The sequence below is a fragment of the Trachypithecus francoisi genome, unplaced genomic scaffold (genome assembly GCF_009764315.1).
Source record: "Trachypithecus francoisi isolate TF-2019V2 unplaced genomic scaffold, Tfra_2.0 Lachesis_group2, whole genome shotgun sequence".
NCBI lineage: Eukaryota > Metazoa > Chordata > Mammalia > Primates > Cercopithecidae > Trachypithecus > Trachypithecus francoisi.
In genome coordinates this window covers 151,359,715-151,374,520 of record NW_022681465.1, presented here as the reverse complement: position 1 = coordinate 151,374,520, position 14,806 = coordinate 151,359,715, and the positions used below count along the sequence as shown (strand labels likewise).

General features: G+C 41.2%; 1 protein-coding gene across 3 annotated transcripts in view; it reads left to right on the top strand.

The window, feature by feature from the left end:
* Positions 1-14,806, top strand: part of LOC117065729 (protocadherin alpha-C2) — a 161,997-nt gene that overhangs the window by 17,904 nt on the left and 129,287 nt on the right. Inside the window, exon 1 of one of the 3 annotated variants that reach the window (XM_033180917.1) lies at positions 9,331-11,862. The exons of the other annotated variants lie outside the window; for them this stretch is intronic. Within the exon in view, the coding sequence (XP_033036808.1) occupies positions 9,400-11,862 (2,463 nt within the window). The 5' untranslated portion in view covers positions 9,331-9,399. Of the gene's footprint in view, positions 1-9,330; positions 11,863-14,806 lie in introns of those variants that run through there. 3 annotated transcript variants of the gene reach the window in all.

The window sequence follows — 14,806 nt, the reverse complement described above, 5'->3', positions numbered from 1 at the left end:
TGTACAGGCAAATCTTTCTTTCTGTTGTGCTTAGAAGAAACTTCACGATTGTCTTCATCATTAATTTTGTACAATGCGTGATTGAGATGGCACTAAGTTTTTTTATGTTAAGTGATTTTTTTCTTATAAGAGTTCATGATTATCATTATCACTTGTTTTAATCAATGCCACATTGAGATAGGTATTTTGGTTATGTAATTATTAAATAATTAAGAGTTGCTCTATAAGAAGTATGTGTCTGTTGTTTGGAAGTGATATAAGTAAGAATCATTTAACATGTAAGAAAAGTCAGAAAACTGTGGTTTCCAATATCCTTGCAGAACACCCAAACTAAACACTATATACCAAAAATGACACCCTTCTTTCGTTACTGTGAATAAAGACAGTGTTTGGGACAAGTATAGGTGTTGATATTATTTCAGGGACCCTGAACATGGCCAAAGGACTCAAGAAATGTTTACAATATTGCATACTTCAATAACAATTTTAGAGACATAGATTCCCATGAAAATCTTCAAATGTGTGTAGGTCTTTCAGTCTTCTTCAGTCTTACTGTTGGCTGGGAAGCTTGTACCAACTGACAAATGATTTGTGACCAAATAACTGTTTTTACTTGACTAAGCCATGATAGAGCAGAATTAGCATTACTGAGTAAATCCTATAATTTTGTTAATACAGTGGTTGGATAATGTAATTCTAATCTGTTGATTTTGGAGAACCTCCTGGGGTTCTGACAACCGTATCAAAATTTATTTAGGTGTTTTCAAGAAATAATAGTGCCAGGTCTGTTATAGAATATCAGTGGATGATGTGAACTAGTAAGACATTAAACTATGCACTCTAATACATATATGACTAACAGGACATACAGGCAGATTGTATGTCCTGATTGATATAGTAAAAGTCAGGCACAAAGTTCCTTAATCTTCAATTGACTTTACAAAATCAGTTAACAATAACTGTATTGAAATGACTTCATGGCATTAGCCTATACCCAGATATTAGGCTGATCCTCAAAGATGAGTTCAAAGGGAGCATAATCTTTTCATTAAGGGCTGGTTGAGATGGTGACACCTGAAATATCACAGCCAAAATGCAAAAGACGGGTCATTGATTCATAAACTATATCAAACTCTATTATGACTTGGCGTTTGTTCAGTACTACTTTATATATTCACAAAATACTATATCTTTAGAAATTAATACCTAAATTAACACTTTGTTTTAATTCAAATATGTGATATTATCATCTTTCCAGGGTAAACCTTCTCAGGTTCATTTTCCTACCTTGGAAGACTCTACATTCCATGTAATATCTTCATCCCCAATTCCCATAATAAGGTGATTGAGGATCTGTTGTTTCCTTTTGTTCAAAATAAACCTGATGTACTTCAAATATCATGTTGAATATACTGTCATCTGGTCTAATGTTCTATTTTGATTAGAGGCTACTATGATTGATTATTTTACAGATGCATGATGGAACTAACTGTCATAAAAGTTGATATGTCTCCTTTAATTTTTTAATACAGAATTTTACATTCATCTTAATTAGAGTTCTAGTGTTATGACAACATTGGAAAGGAGTAAATATGAAAAAAGTAGAACAAAATCTCAAATTAGTAGTTGAATATATATAAAATATTAGCATACACATATGATAACTTTTTCATATGTCATTGCAGTATTTTTAGATTGGAGATAAACCATCAAAACTATACAACAAAATATTTAAGCTAGAGTGGTATTTATTGGAAATCACTTTCTACTCTAAAATTTTGTTGCATCTTCTTTTTTTTCCTCCTAAATCCTAAGAGTATATGAAAAGACAAAGAAAATTCAAGCAAATTACAACTTCAGGCAATGAAAACTCTCATAAGCAATTCCTGTATTTTACTCAGTATTTTCTATGAAATTCCATTTCCACAAACACTAAGGTAATTTACCATTTAGTTGAATTGTTTGATTAATTTTCTATGTTTTAAGCACAATATCAGGTACTTAGAGAAGATATAATTAAAAATCACGTCTCTTGTTTTCCATGAACTTATGCTCTTAAACCCAAAATTCTTTAAACAAGAAACAAACTATTTTCATGAATATAACTGAATTAGGTTAAGGAAACCAATGTTGGTGACTTGGAAATACCAATATGGCACAAAGATGTTCAGGGTGATTTTATTTATTTTATCAAATGATACTAAAATTTATTTTATAGTTGAAAAACCTATTCTGTCATATCATTGACTCTATTAAATAAAGTGATCAATTTTGATATCTCATATTATGCTACTATGCTTACATTAGAAATAATAAATGTCAAATAAAAATTCATCTAGATCAATAGACTTTTCCTTTGTGAATCCTTTTTTAAAACTACCAAGTTTGAGAACATGAATATACTTGTTTAAATAACAGTAAAGAATCAGAACTATAGAAAATAGGTATAAAAAGGCAAGCCCACAGAGATGAGAATAGATCATGTGAAACATAAAGACTAAAGAGCTGCTTTTATAAAACTTCAATTTTTTCTTTGAGTTCCATAGCAGCCAAAGTAACAAGGGAGACTGAAAGTAAAACAATTCAAATTTGATAATATTTTTATATGAGGAACAACACTTTCAGGAAATGTTTAGCCCTAGTTTTTCATGAGGCCACGTTAACAACTAAATTCTCTTTCTGTCTCACTCTCTCAGTGTATATGTATTTTAGATAAGTAAAAGAACAATTTTATAATGCTCTCAAACATAGACACAATAATTTAAATTTGACGTTAATCAAGAAACAAAATGCCATTTCCATATATATTGAGTTTCATTATGACTTATAATCTGAATATTCCATAAATAAGCACGTTGGAAATATTTAGTGGAAGAAACCCAAAACACGTGAAATTCTATGGTGGTAAATGTAGTGCACAGTACTCACAGTTTTAGGCGCAAGGTGTCGCTCTTTACTTGGTGGAAAGTTCATTCAAAGGTTGATCTGAATAGTCAGGCACTCGCATACAAAAGGACTCCATCATACCGGATGCCACCGTTTAAGGAGCCTTTGAAACTTCTCAAGAATTCAGCGAGATTTTTAACCTGAAACTGAAGAATCTGGTACTGTAAGTGTAAAGAAGCTTATTTTGGAATCCAATTTCGTTGCGATGTTTGGTTTTCAGAGAAGGGGATTGGGCCTCCCACGACTGCTGCTCTGGCTTCTCTTCCTCGAATTCGGGGAGATGGGAAGAGGCCAGCTCCACTACTCCGTTTACGAGGAGTCCAAACACGGCACTTTCGTGGGCCGCATCGCGCAGGACCTGGGGCTGGAGCTGGCGGAGCTGGTGCCGCGCCTGTTCCGGGTGGCGTCCAAAACACGTGGGGACCTTCTGGAGGTAAATCTGCAGAATGGCATTTTGTTTGTGAATTCTCGGATCGACCGCGAGGAGTTGTGCGGGCAAAGCGCGGAGTGCAGCATCCACCTGGAGGTGATAGTGGATAGGCCGCTGCAGGTTTTCCATGTGAACGTGGAGGTGAAGGACATTAATGATAACCCGCCGGTGTTCTCGCTCAGAGAACAAAAGCTGCTGATTGCGGAATCTAAGCAATCGGACTCGCGTTTTCCACTAGAGGGAGCTTCTGATGCTGATATTGAAGAGAATGCTCTATTGACCTACAGGCTAAGTCAAAATGAATATTTTTCTTTAGATTCACCAACAAATAGTAAGCAGATTAAAAGACTGTCACTTATTTTAAAGAAGTCTCTAGATAGAGAGAAAACTCCGAAACTTAATTTGCTACTAACGGCTACAGACGGGGGAAAACCGGAGCTTACTGGCACTGTTCAGCTGTTAGTCCAAGTCTTGGATGTCAACGACAATGATCCAGAGTTTGATAAATCAGAATACAAGGTGAGCCTTATGGAAAATGCTGCTAAAGAAACTCTTGTGATAAAACTAAACGCCACAGACCGAGATGAGGGAGTCAACGGAGAGTTAACATACTCCTTAATGTCAATTAAGCCCAGTGGAAGACCCTTATTTACACTAGATCAAAATAATGGAGAAGTGAGGGTCAACGGAATTTTAGATTATGAAGAAAACAAGTTTTATAACATTGAAGTACAGGCTACAGATAAGGGGACTCCCCCGATGGCAGGTCACTGTACAGTCTGGGTGGAAATCTTGGACACCAATGATAACTCTCCTGAAGTCACAGTGACTCCCGTGTCCCTCGCAATACGAGAGGACACTCATCCCAGCACGGTCATTGCCCTGATCAGCGTGTCTGACCGTGACTCCGGTGTCAACGGGCAGGTGACCTGCTCTCTGACTCTCCACGTCCCCTTCAAGCTGGTATCCACCTTCAAGAATTACTACTCGTTGGTACTGGACAGCGCCCTGGACCGCGAGAGCGTGTCGGCCTATGAACTGGTGGTCACCGCGCGGGATGGGGGCTCGCCTTCGCTGTGGGCTACGGCCAGGGTATCCGTGGAGGTGGCCGACGTGAACGACAACGCACCTGCGTTCGCACAGCCCGAGTACACGGTGTTCGTGAAGGAGAACAACCCGCCGGGCTGCCACATCTTCACAGTGTCTGCGCGGGACGCGGACGCGCAGGAGAACGCGCTGGTGTCCTACTCGCTGGTGGAGCGGCGGGTGGGCGAGCGCGCGCTGTCGAGCTACGTGTCGGTACATGCGGAGAGCGGCAAAATGTACGCTCTGCAACCGCTGGACCACGAGGAGCTGGAGCTGCTGCAGTTCCAGGTGAGCGCGCGTGACGCTGGCGTGCCGTCTCTGGGCAGCAACGTTACGCTGCAGGTGTTCGTGCTGGATGAGAACGACAACGCACCGACACTGCTGGCGACTCGGGCTGGCAGCGCGGGAGGCGCCGTTAACGAGCTAGTACCGCGGTCGGTGGGTGCGGGCCACGTGGTGACGAAAGTGCGCGCAGTAGATGCGGACTCAGGCTACAATGCGTGGCTTTCATATGAATTGCAGCCGGAGGTGGTCGGCTCGCGCATCCCGTTCCGCGTGGGGCTGTACACGGGCGAGATCAGCACAACGCGTGCCCTGGATGAGGTGGACTCACCGCGCCACCAACTTCTGGTGCTGGTGAAGGACCACGGTGAGCCGGCGCTGACGGCCACGGCCACCGTGCTGGTGTCGTTGGTGGAGACGGGACAGGCGCCAAAGGTCTCTTCGCGGGCTTTGGTGGGCGCCGCGAGCCCAGAGGCTGCGCTGTTGGATGTCAATGTGTACCTGATCGTCGCCATTTGCGCGGTGTCCAGCCTGCTGGTGCTCACGCTGCTGCTGTATACTGCCCTGCGGTGCTCGGTGACGCCCACTGAGGGCGCGTGCGGGCCGGGCAAGCCCACTCTGGTGTGCTCCCGCGCGGTGGGGAGCTGGTCGCACTCGCAGCAGAGGCAGCAGAGGGTGTGCTCTGGGGAGGGCCCACCTAAGACGGACCTCATGGCCTTCAGCCCCAGTCTTCCTCTAGGTCTGAATAAAGAGGAGGAAGGGGAAAGACGGGAACCAGGGTCAAATCACCCCGGTCAGGTGAGTTTTCTACAGATTCCACCTATCAGAAAGTGTATGTGAAATTATTTAAAATCCAGTGTTTTTCACGGATTTTTTAAGGGAAAGTTTTATGATCAGTATTTTGAATATTGTTTTAGACAACAACGTCTGTTCATGAAATGCCAAATGGACATCTTCAGTCTCAGTCATATGAATAATCCGGCTTCTTTAACCAATAAATGTACTATTTCTCGTAATATTTGGTTAGCAAATATTAAAAGAAATGAGATGCAAGAATGACTCTTCTGTAGTCACTTGAGTAGAAATAATTACTATTTTCACTAAAGTACCCATGCCCCTTCATCTCTAAACTTCAGTTATGGCCACAATAACTAAGGATTATTTAAATTTGCTCCTCTTTGTCTTTTAGTAGATTTTTGCCTTGATATTTCCACATTGTTAGATCAATTAGCTTTGTTTTTCTAAAGGGAGGAGGTCTTCCCATGATGTCCAGGTTGGACTGCACTAGTTATTCATAGGTGACTGCTCAAAGGATTCTCCCACTTCAGCATCCAGAGTAGCTGGGAATGCATGCCACTGCACTTAGTCCATTGGCTTTTCTAACTTCAGGCTTGTATCAAAACTGGAATACTCCATTAGTATGACATGATTTACTTTACTTTTTTTATTTTTACAGTGTTAAACATTCATCATAAATTCATTATATATGAAACAATCTTTACTTTTGTCTATTCCTGTGATAATACTTGTTGTCATATTGTTTGAAGAAAAAAGTTAAGCCTTGCATTCTTATATGATGCTTTATGGAAATAATATAACTAAAATTCTACATGTTCTTGCCAGGCAAAGTGGCTCAGGCCTGTAATCCCAGCTATTCAGGAGGCTGAGGCAGGAGGACTGCTTGAGCCCAAGAGTTAGAGGCCTGCCTAGACAGCATAGCGAGATCCTGTCTCTACAAAAATTTTAAAAGTTAGCCAGACCTAGTGGTGCACGCTTGTAGTCCCAGTTTCTTGGGAGGTTGACATGAGAGGGTCCCCTGAACCCAGGGGTTCAGGGCTGCAGTGAGCTATCATCGTGGGACCCCCATCTGAACAAATAATTTTTGTTTTTTGCCTGTTCTTGATTTTGTTTCATGCAAAGGCAAGAGATTTGTCAACTTTTGGATACTCAAACAAAATGGCATGATTTATGATTCCAAAGGAAACTAGGTAAATAAAATTATTCAAATTATCCAAACATGCTAAAGACATGCATATAGGGCTATATTATCTACAGTATATGCTAGCTGGCATTCTTCCATAAGTTTTTCAGATTCATCTAGCAGAGAAAAAATTAAATATATTAACGTGAGTACCTACTGACAATTTTTCATTCACCTCACATTTTAACTATTCTATCTTGTAATGCCTTATCTCTAATGTTTTTGAAATTTTCTTCCACATGGTATCACTCCATCTGAAGATTTTAGCAAAGATCATTTAATTCTGAGTCATTCTTCGTATTTAGTTATTCTTACTACACGTAGAGTGGTGGAATTATAGACTTTCTTGAGAATCATATCTAGTTATTTCCCCCCTTATAGATGCATAACATATCATTTGGCACAATATTCAAAGAGTCTATGCTGAAGCCTATTCATAGACTTTAGATCAAGAACTTTTGTACCTTAGTATTCATTGGCTAAAAACATTCTTTAAGTATTAAAGAGAAGGCAACAAGATAAAAATATAAAATATTTCAGACTCAAAAGTGATTAAACCATCATACCACTTATGAAACTTTACAAATATAATAAATGTGAATATGAGATAGGGAATACATTACCCATCTCCAGATAAAGTTTTTGTAATAACTCAAGAACTTTTAAAGACTTGGGAACATTTTCAGTGCAGGTTAAAATTTTGTAAATTATTATTTTATATCACATAAATAACCAATTTGCATTTTAGATAATTTAGATTACTTGGACTGATTTCTGAAAAGTTGTGTCTTTTATATTTATTCTTAATGCCAAGATTGCATTCTATGGTATAAAATTATAATTTCAATTTATTTTCTAGTTTGATTGTTTAAGTATTAAGCTGAACTTAAATGTTCCTATTGACTTAACAATTTGTTTAGGTCAAAGAGTGGGTGAGAACTACATAATACACTATTATTATTTGTTTCTTTTTGAGATAGAGTTTGATCTATCACCCAGGTTGGAGTGCAGTGGTGTGATCTCGGCTCACTGCAATCTCCACCTCCCATGTTCAAGTGATTCTCCTCCCTCAGCTTTCCGAGTAGCTGGGACTACAGGCATGCACTACCACTTCTGGCTAAGTTTTGTATTTTTAGTAGAGACAGGTTTTCACCATGTTGGCCAGGCTGGTCTTGAACTCCTGACCTCAGGTGATCTGCCTGCCTCAGCCTCCCAAAGTGCTGGAATTACAGGTGTAAGTCACTGCACCCAGCCTATTTTTTAAAATTAAAGTTCCTTAGCTTGTACGGTACCTTGACTACTTTTGAAAATGAAAAATAGGAAAGAAATTTGGTGGTAATATTAGACAATTTAAATAATTAGCCCGATGGCATCAAAATTCAAATATATTTTTAATTACTTAACTTTTTATAGTTGATTTAAGTTATCTTATACTTGTAGAGCCATTCTTGGTTATTCTTTCCTGGTTTTGTAAAGGTGTTGTATTTCAGTTGCCTTTATTATTATATGTAATAGGAACGAATTGCATCAAATTATTGGTTTAAAGATTTTGACTTTGAGTGTTAATAGACTTACAAAATCTATGTGTAGTTGTTCACAATGAGTTGTAGGATCTTATCTGTGTTTTGGTTTCACTTAAAGCTGATTTTGAATTAATGAATAAACTCACTAAAGGTCATTTGATTCCCCCTTGCATCACAGTCACTATTCTGATTTTCTGAAGAGAAGCATGTCCTAACTACTAAATGACCTATAGGTGAAGATTTAGAGAAAAAGCAAACGGTTGATATCAAGTTCACATTATCTTGACTTTAGTCAATGAGATTAGGCTTCAAAACCTTTTAAGAGATCTTTCTCATATTAGTGCTCCATTGTTACTTTGGGATAGCGTGAAATTTGGAGGTTTCAATAAAACATTTAACATGAAAGTGCTTTACTTTTGCTAGAGTAAAACTTTCCAGAATCTATTCCTGAGATTTGTTTTAGCATGTTATGGAAATGAGAGCAGTTATGTGAAAAGTTATTACATTCAAGCATCGAGGAACCAAAAGCAATAACACTGTCCATATTTATGATGAATTCTAACTTTCATCAGATTTATGAATAAGACAATTTATATAAACGAAATATTGTTTGGTATTAGATGTTTTAGTTTCTTATCCTTTGTTAAATACAAAATTCCTAACTTTCTCTAAAATCTTATGATGGAGTGTTTGTGAAGGTTAAAAGTTACTGAAACAGTGTGAATTGCAAGCTATATAAGGGCAGGGGTGATGTATGTTATTCTGTATATCATTTTCCATGATAAAGTGTAGCTTCTAATCTACCGTATTTGAAAGATTTCTACTTTTAAGCAGAAAACATTTTTAAACTACAGTGTAATAAAATTGTCGATGTGTTGTTACTATCGTGTGTATTAACTAAACCCGCATTTATAAATTATCCGTGAAAAATATCCGAAAGTCGAAACAACAGAATTTAGAGTGACCCAGAAAGTGGCTAAACCGAAAAGAACCTCAGGATCTTTCTTGCACTTACATAATCGGTCACATGATGTCGCTCTACACTCAAAAGGTGAAACAGGAAAATTTTTTTCTCCGCACCCACATTCCAACCATTCACGGAATAGGATCGACTCCATATTGACTGTGATGCTGGAAAAAATTTACTAAATATGTACTTACAGAAAAGGGTGACTGCTCATGAAATACCTCAGGCAGGCGATCCCTTAAAACTGACTGTCCCAACTCAGAGGCCCTCATTTTCTGCAATGGTGATTATCGGGCCAAGAGGGCCGGGATCTCAACGTCTGCTGCTCTCTCTTCTGCTCTTCGCAGCCTGGGAGGTGGGGAGCAGCCCGCTCCACTACTCCGTCTACGAGGAGGCCAAACACGGCACCTTCGTGGGCCGCATCGCGCAGGACCTGGGGCTGGAGCTGGCGGAGCTGGTGCCGCGCCTGTTCCGAGTGGCGTCCAAAACACACGGGGACCTTCTGGAGGTAAATCTGCAGAATGGCATTTTGTTTGTGAATTCTCGGATCGACCGCGAGGAGCTGTGCGGGCGGAGCGCGGAGTGCAGCATCCACCTGGAGGTGATCGTGGACAGGCCGCTGCAGGTTTTCCATGTGGACGTGGAGGTAAAGGACATTAACGACAACCCGCCGGTGTTCAGAGAAAGGGAACAAAAGGTACCTATTTCTGAATCTGCGCCTCTGGACTCTCATTTTCCTCTAGAGGGCGCTTCTGATGCGGATATCGGCGTAAACTCTCTTTTGACCTATGCGTTAAGTCTAAATGAGCATTTTGAGCTTAAAATAAAAACAAAAAAAGATAAAAGTGTATTGCCTGAATTAGTTCTTCGGAAGTTATTAGACAGAGAACAAACGCCAAAACTCAATTTCTTGCTGATGGTAATCGATGGCGGTAAACCAGAACTAACAGGGTCTGTTCAGATTCAAATAACCGTCCTGGATGTGAATGACAATGGTCCGGCGTTTGATAAGCCCAGCTATAGAGTGGTGTTGTCTGAAAATGTCCAAAACGACACAAGAGTGATCCAACTAAACGCTTCCGATCCAGACGAAGGACTTAATGGAGAAATTTCCTATGGGATGAAAATGATTTTGCCAGTGAGTGAGAAATGTATGTTTTCAATAAATCCAGACACAGGTGAAATTAGAATTTATGGTGAACTGGATTTTGAAGAGAATAATGCCTATGAAATTCAGGTTAACGCCATTGATAAAGGGATTCCTTCCATGGCAGGTCACAGTATGGTCCTGGTGGAAGTTCTGGACGTGAATGACAATGTCCCTGAAGTAATGATTACTTCGCTGTCACTCCCTGTACAAGAGGATGCTCAGGTGGGTACCGTCATTGCCCTGATTAGCGTGTCGGATCGTGACTCTGGAGCCAATGGACAGGTTATCTGCTCACTGACACCTCATGTTCCCTTCAAGCTGGTGTCCACCTACAAGAATTACTACTCATTGGTGCTGGACAGCGCCCTGGACCGCGAGAGCGTGTCGGCCTATGAGCTGGTGATTACCGTGCGGGATGAGGGCTCGCCTTCGCTGTGGGCCACGGCCAGCGTGTCCGTGGGTGTGGCCGACGTGAACGACAACGCGCCGGCGTTCGCGCAGTCCGAGTACACAGTGTTCGTGAAGGAGAACAACCCGCCGGGCTGCCACATCTTCACGGTGTCTGCGCGGGACGCGGACGCGCAGGAGAACGCACTGGTGTCCTACTCGCTGGTGGAGCGGCGGGTGGGCGAGCGCGCGCTGTCGAGCTACGTGTCGGTGCACGCGGAGAGCGGCAAGGTGTACGCACTACAGCCTCTGGACCATGAGGAGCTGGAGTTGCTGCAGTTCCAGGTGAGCGCGCGCGACGCGGGCGTGCCGCCTCTGGGCAGCAACATGACGCTGCAGGTGTTCGTGCTGGATGAGAACGACAATGCGCCGGCACTGCTGGCGACTCGGGCTGGCAGCGCGGGCGGCGCAGTTAGCGAGCTGGTACCGCGGTCCGTGGGTGCGGGCCACGTGGTGGCGAAAGTGCGCGCAGTGGACGCTGACTCTGGCTATAACGCTTGGCTGTCCTACGAGTTGCAACCGGCGGCGGGTGGCGCGCGCATCCCGTTCCGCGTGGGGCTGTACACTGGCGAGATCAGCACCACACGCATCCTGGACGAGGCGGACGCTCAGCTCTACCGCCTGCTGGTGCTGGTGAAGGACCACGGTGAGCCCGCGCTGACGGCCACGGCCACGGTGCTGGTGTCGCTGGTGGAGAACGGTCAGGCGCCAAAGGCGTCGTCGCGGGCCTCAGTGGGCGCTGTGGGTCCCGAAGCGGCTCTGGTAGACATCAATGTGTACCTGATCATCGCCATCTGTGCAGTGTCCAGCCTGCTGGTGCTCACACTGCTGCTGTACACTGCGCTGCGGTGCTCAGCGCCTCCCACCATGAGCCAGTGCTCGCCGGGCAAGCCCACGCTGGTGTACTCCAGCGCCATGGGGAGTTGGTCTTACTCGCAGCAGAGGAGGCAGAGGGTGTGCTCTGGAGAGGGCCCGCCCAAGACGGACCTCATGGCCTTCAGCCCAAGCCTTCAGCTGTCTCGAGAAGATTGTTTAAATCCTCCCAGTGAAGTAAGTTATTAATATTATTTAGATATATTTGTTTCTTGAAGAACTTCCGTTTAGGTTATAACTACATTCTCTCGGTTTTCTTTGTGATTTTATCCTTTAAACTATCGAATGTCTCATCTTTCTTCGTCATTCTTACTCATTTTAACTTTTATGTATTTGTCTAATATTTACGAAGGAAATATGTAGATACAATGGAGGCCATGGAGCACCACACTTAATATTTTTCTTTTTCTATAATATTTTGTATGACTGATTAACTTTGAAAAATAATACTATGTTAGATTAAAAACTGGCCAGATGTTTGATAACTTAAAATTTTATTTTAATTTGTTCATTATTCAAGATTACAGGTGAGTTGCAAGAATGGTACAAAAAGTTACTAGATACCATTAATGGATTCTCTAACTCTTCCTCACGTGCTTAGGCTTTTAAAACAGCCTTCTTGATCACTATTCTAATTTCAGTACAATCTAGATATTTTCACATCATATTCCAGGTATTATCACAATAATATAGATATATGTCTGATATATGATGAATGATTTTCTTCATTGTTCACACAATACCTTCTTTATTTCAAGTAGGAATAGCTATTGTACTATTCTTATTTACATGAAATATAGTAAAATCATTTCTCAATTTGAAAATATTTAACCATCTGTACCATACAGTACAGTTGGCAACCAACTGTGGCTCAAACCCGGTTTTGGATAATCCCAAACTTATCATAGTATACCACTGCACTGTGCCTATTACCAAGTGAATCTTCTAATGTGCATTTTACATGTTTTAACTTTCTATTTCTACAAAAGTATCCAGAGGCTTCTCTTTAACCAGGGAATAAAATCTTACACACCCCAGCCTGGTAGTAAAGGCATTAAAATTTCCAGCCTTATATCTACTTTCTTACATATCTTTAGTTTAGGATCTGGAATATAGTATATGTTCAATCACTTTTTTAAAACATATGGGGATCTTGCTATGTTGCACAGGCTGGACTAGAACTTCTAGGTTCAAGTGATCCTCCATTTCAGCCCTCCAAGTAGCTGGGACTACAGGCAGGCTCCACCACTCCCGGTTTCAATCAATAATTTTAAATAAATATATGGTATTGAAATGTATTGCCTGGGCATTCCTCTCTATCTTAGAAATGGGAGTAAGCCCTAGAAATCAGATGTTTTATTGAAGAGTGTCTTGAAAGATAGATAACACTTTACCAAGAAAGTATTACAGATAGGGAGATAAGTATGAACAACTGCACAGTATGTGGTGATAAATGTGTACTTGAAGGATTAGAGCAGGGGAGATTGTGAAGGCAGGAAAGCAATTTCTTTTTTGATAAATTAGGTATCAGGTAATGGAGACTTAAATGATGGTAGTAGAAATGAATTGAAAAAGACAAGAGGCATTGACAAAGTAGAAGCAGCCAAATAATGACAGACTCAATACAAATGATAAGAGAAAAACAAAAGTAGAAGGTGACTCTCACTTTTTTAGTTTGTTCAACTGAGAAGATGAGATTGCCGTTAACCAACTTGCAGAACAGTGTTGGAGAAACAGTTTATGCGTATTTGAGTAGGTAGGGAATGGAGATGAACATTGAAGAAAATGTTACTTTGCGGTCCTAAGAGAATAATACCATTGTGATTGGAAATATGGGTCTGGATCTCAGAAGAGATTATTGATATAGATTTTAGGAACAACTCCTTTAGGGAAAAAATAAATCTATGAAAGAATAAAATTGTCAAGATAGACATTTGAAAAGTGAAAAACAATGTGTCCAGGTACTTAGGTGGGTAAGTGTGTCATTTCCTGTGGCTGCTATAAAAAATGACCACAAACTGGGTGCTATAAAACAACAAAAGTTTATTATGTCTCAGTATTGGAGACCAGAAGTCCAAAATCAAGGTGTTGTCAGGGCTATACTCTCTTCGGAGGTCCCAGGGAAGAATCTGGTTTTTGTTTCTTCCAGTTTCTGATGGCTGTTGCTGTTTCTTGGCTTGTGGCTGAACCACTCCAATCTCAGCCTTCTCAGCCTTCGTGGTCACATTGCCTCCTCCTCTCCATGTCTCTCTCTTTGTGTTGGTTTTACAAAGTTACATGTGACTGTATTTAGAGCCCATCTGGATAATCCAGGATAAAGTCCTTTCAAGATCCTTAACTTAATCATATCATTCACCAAATAAAGTAAAATCCACAGGTTCCAGGTATTGAGATGTGGGCATAACTTTCTGGGGACCACAATTCAACCTATTATAGTAGGCTTAAAATCATAGGAGGATAGACAACAGGAAGCTGAAATAAAGCTCAAAGTGCAATATATCAAGTATATGTTAGAAGTTAAACATGAAGGGAAAAAGATAAACAGAATAGGTTTTCCCCTAGAAGTAGAACGTTTAAATGTGTGTGTGTGTGTGTGTGTATACATGTTTTAGTTAAAGATGTTTGAATATCTTCATAGTGTGAGTGAAAGAAACAAGTAAAAAATAAGATACTAAAAGTAAAACAGGCAGCAGGAGAATTTAGATGAAAACTATGAGAGAATAGAAAATGATTTTTTTTTTTTTTTGAGACGGAGTCTCGCTCTGTCACCCAGGCTGGAGTGCTGTGGCCGGATCTCAGCTCACTGCAAGCTCTGCCTCCCAGGTTCACGCCATTCCCCTGCCTCAGTCTCCCAGGTAGCTGGGACTACAGGCGCCGCCACCTCGCCCGGCTAGTTTTTTGTAGTTTTTAGTAGAGACGGTGTTTCACCGTGTTAGCCAGGATGGTCTCGATCTCCTGACCTCGCGATCCGCCCGTCTTGGCCTCCCAAAGTGCTGGGATTACAGGCTTGAGCCACAGTGCCCGGCCCGAAAATGATTTTTAAGAGCATATGGTTGGCCTTGAAAGTGGGAACAGTTTTTCCTTACAATTAGTAGACAATGAAAACAGATAATATAAGGAA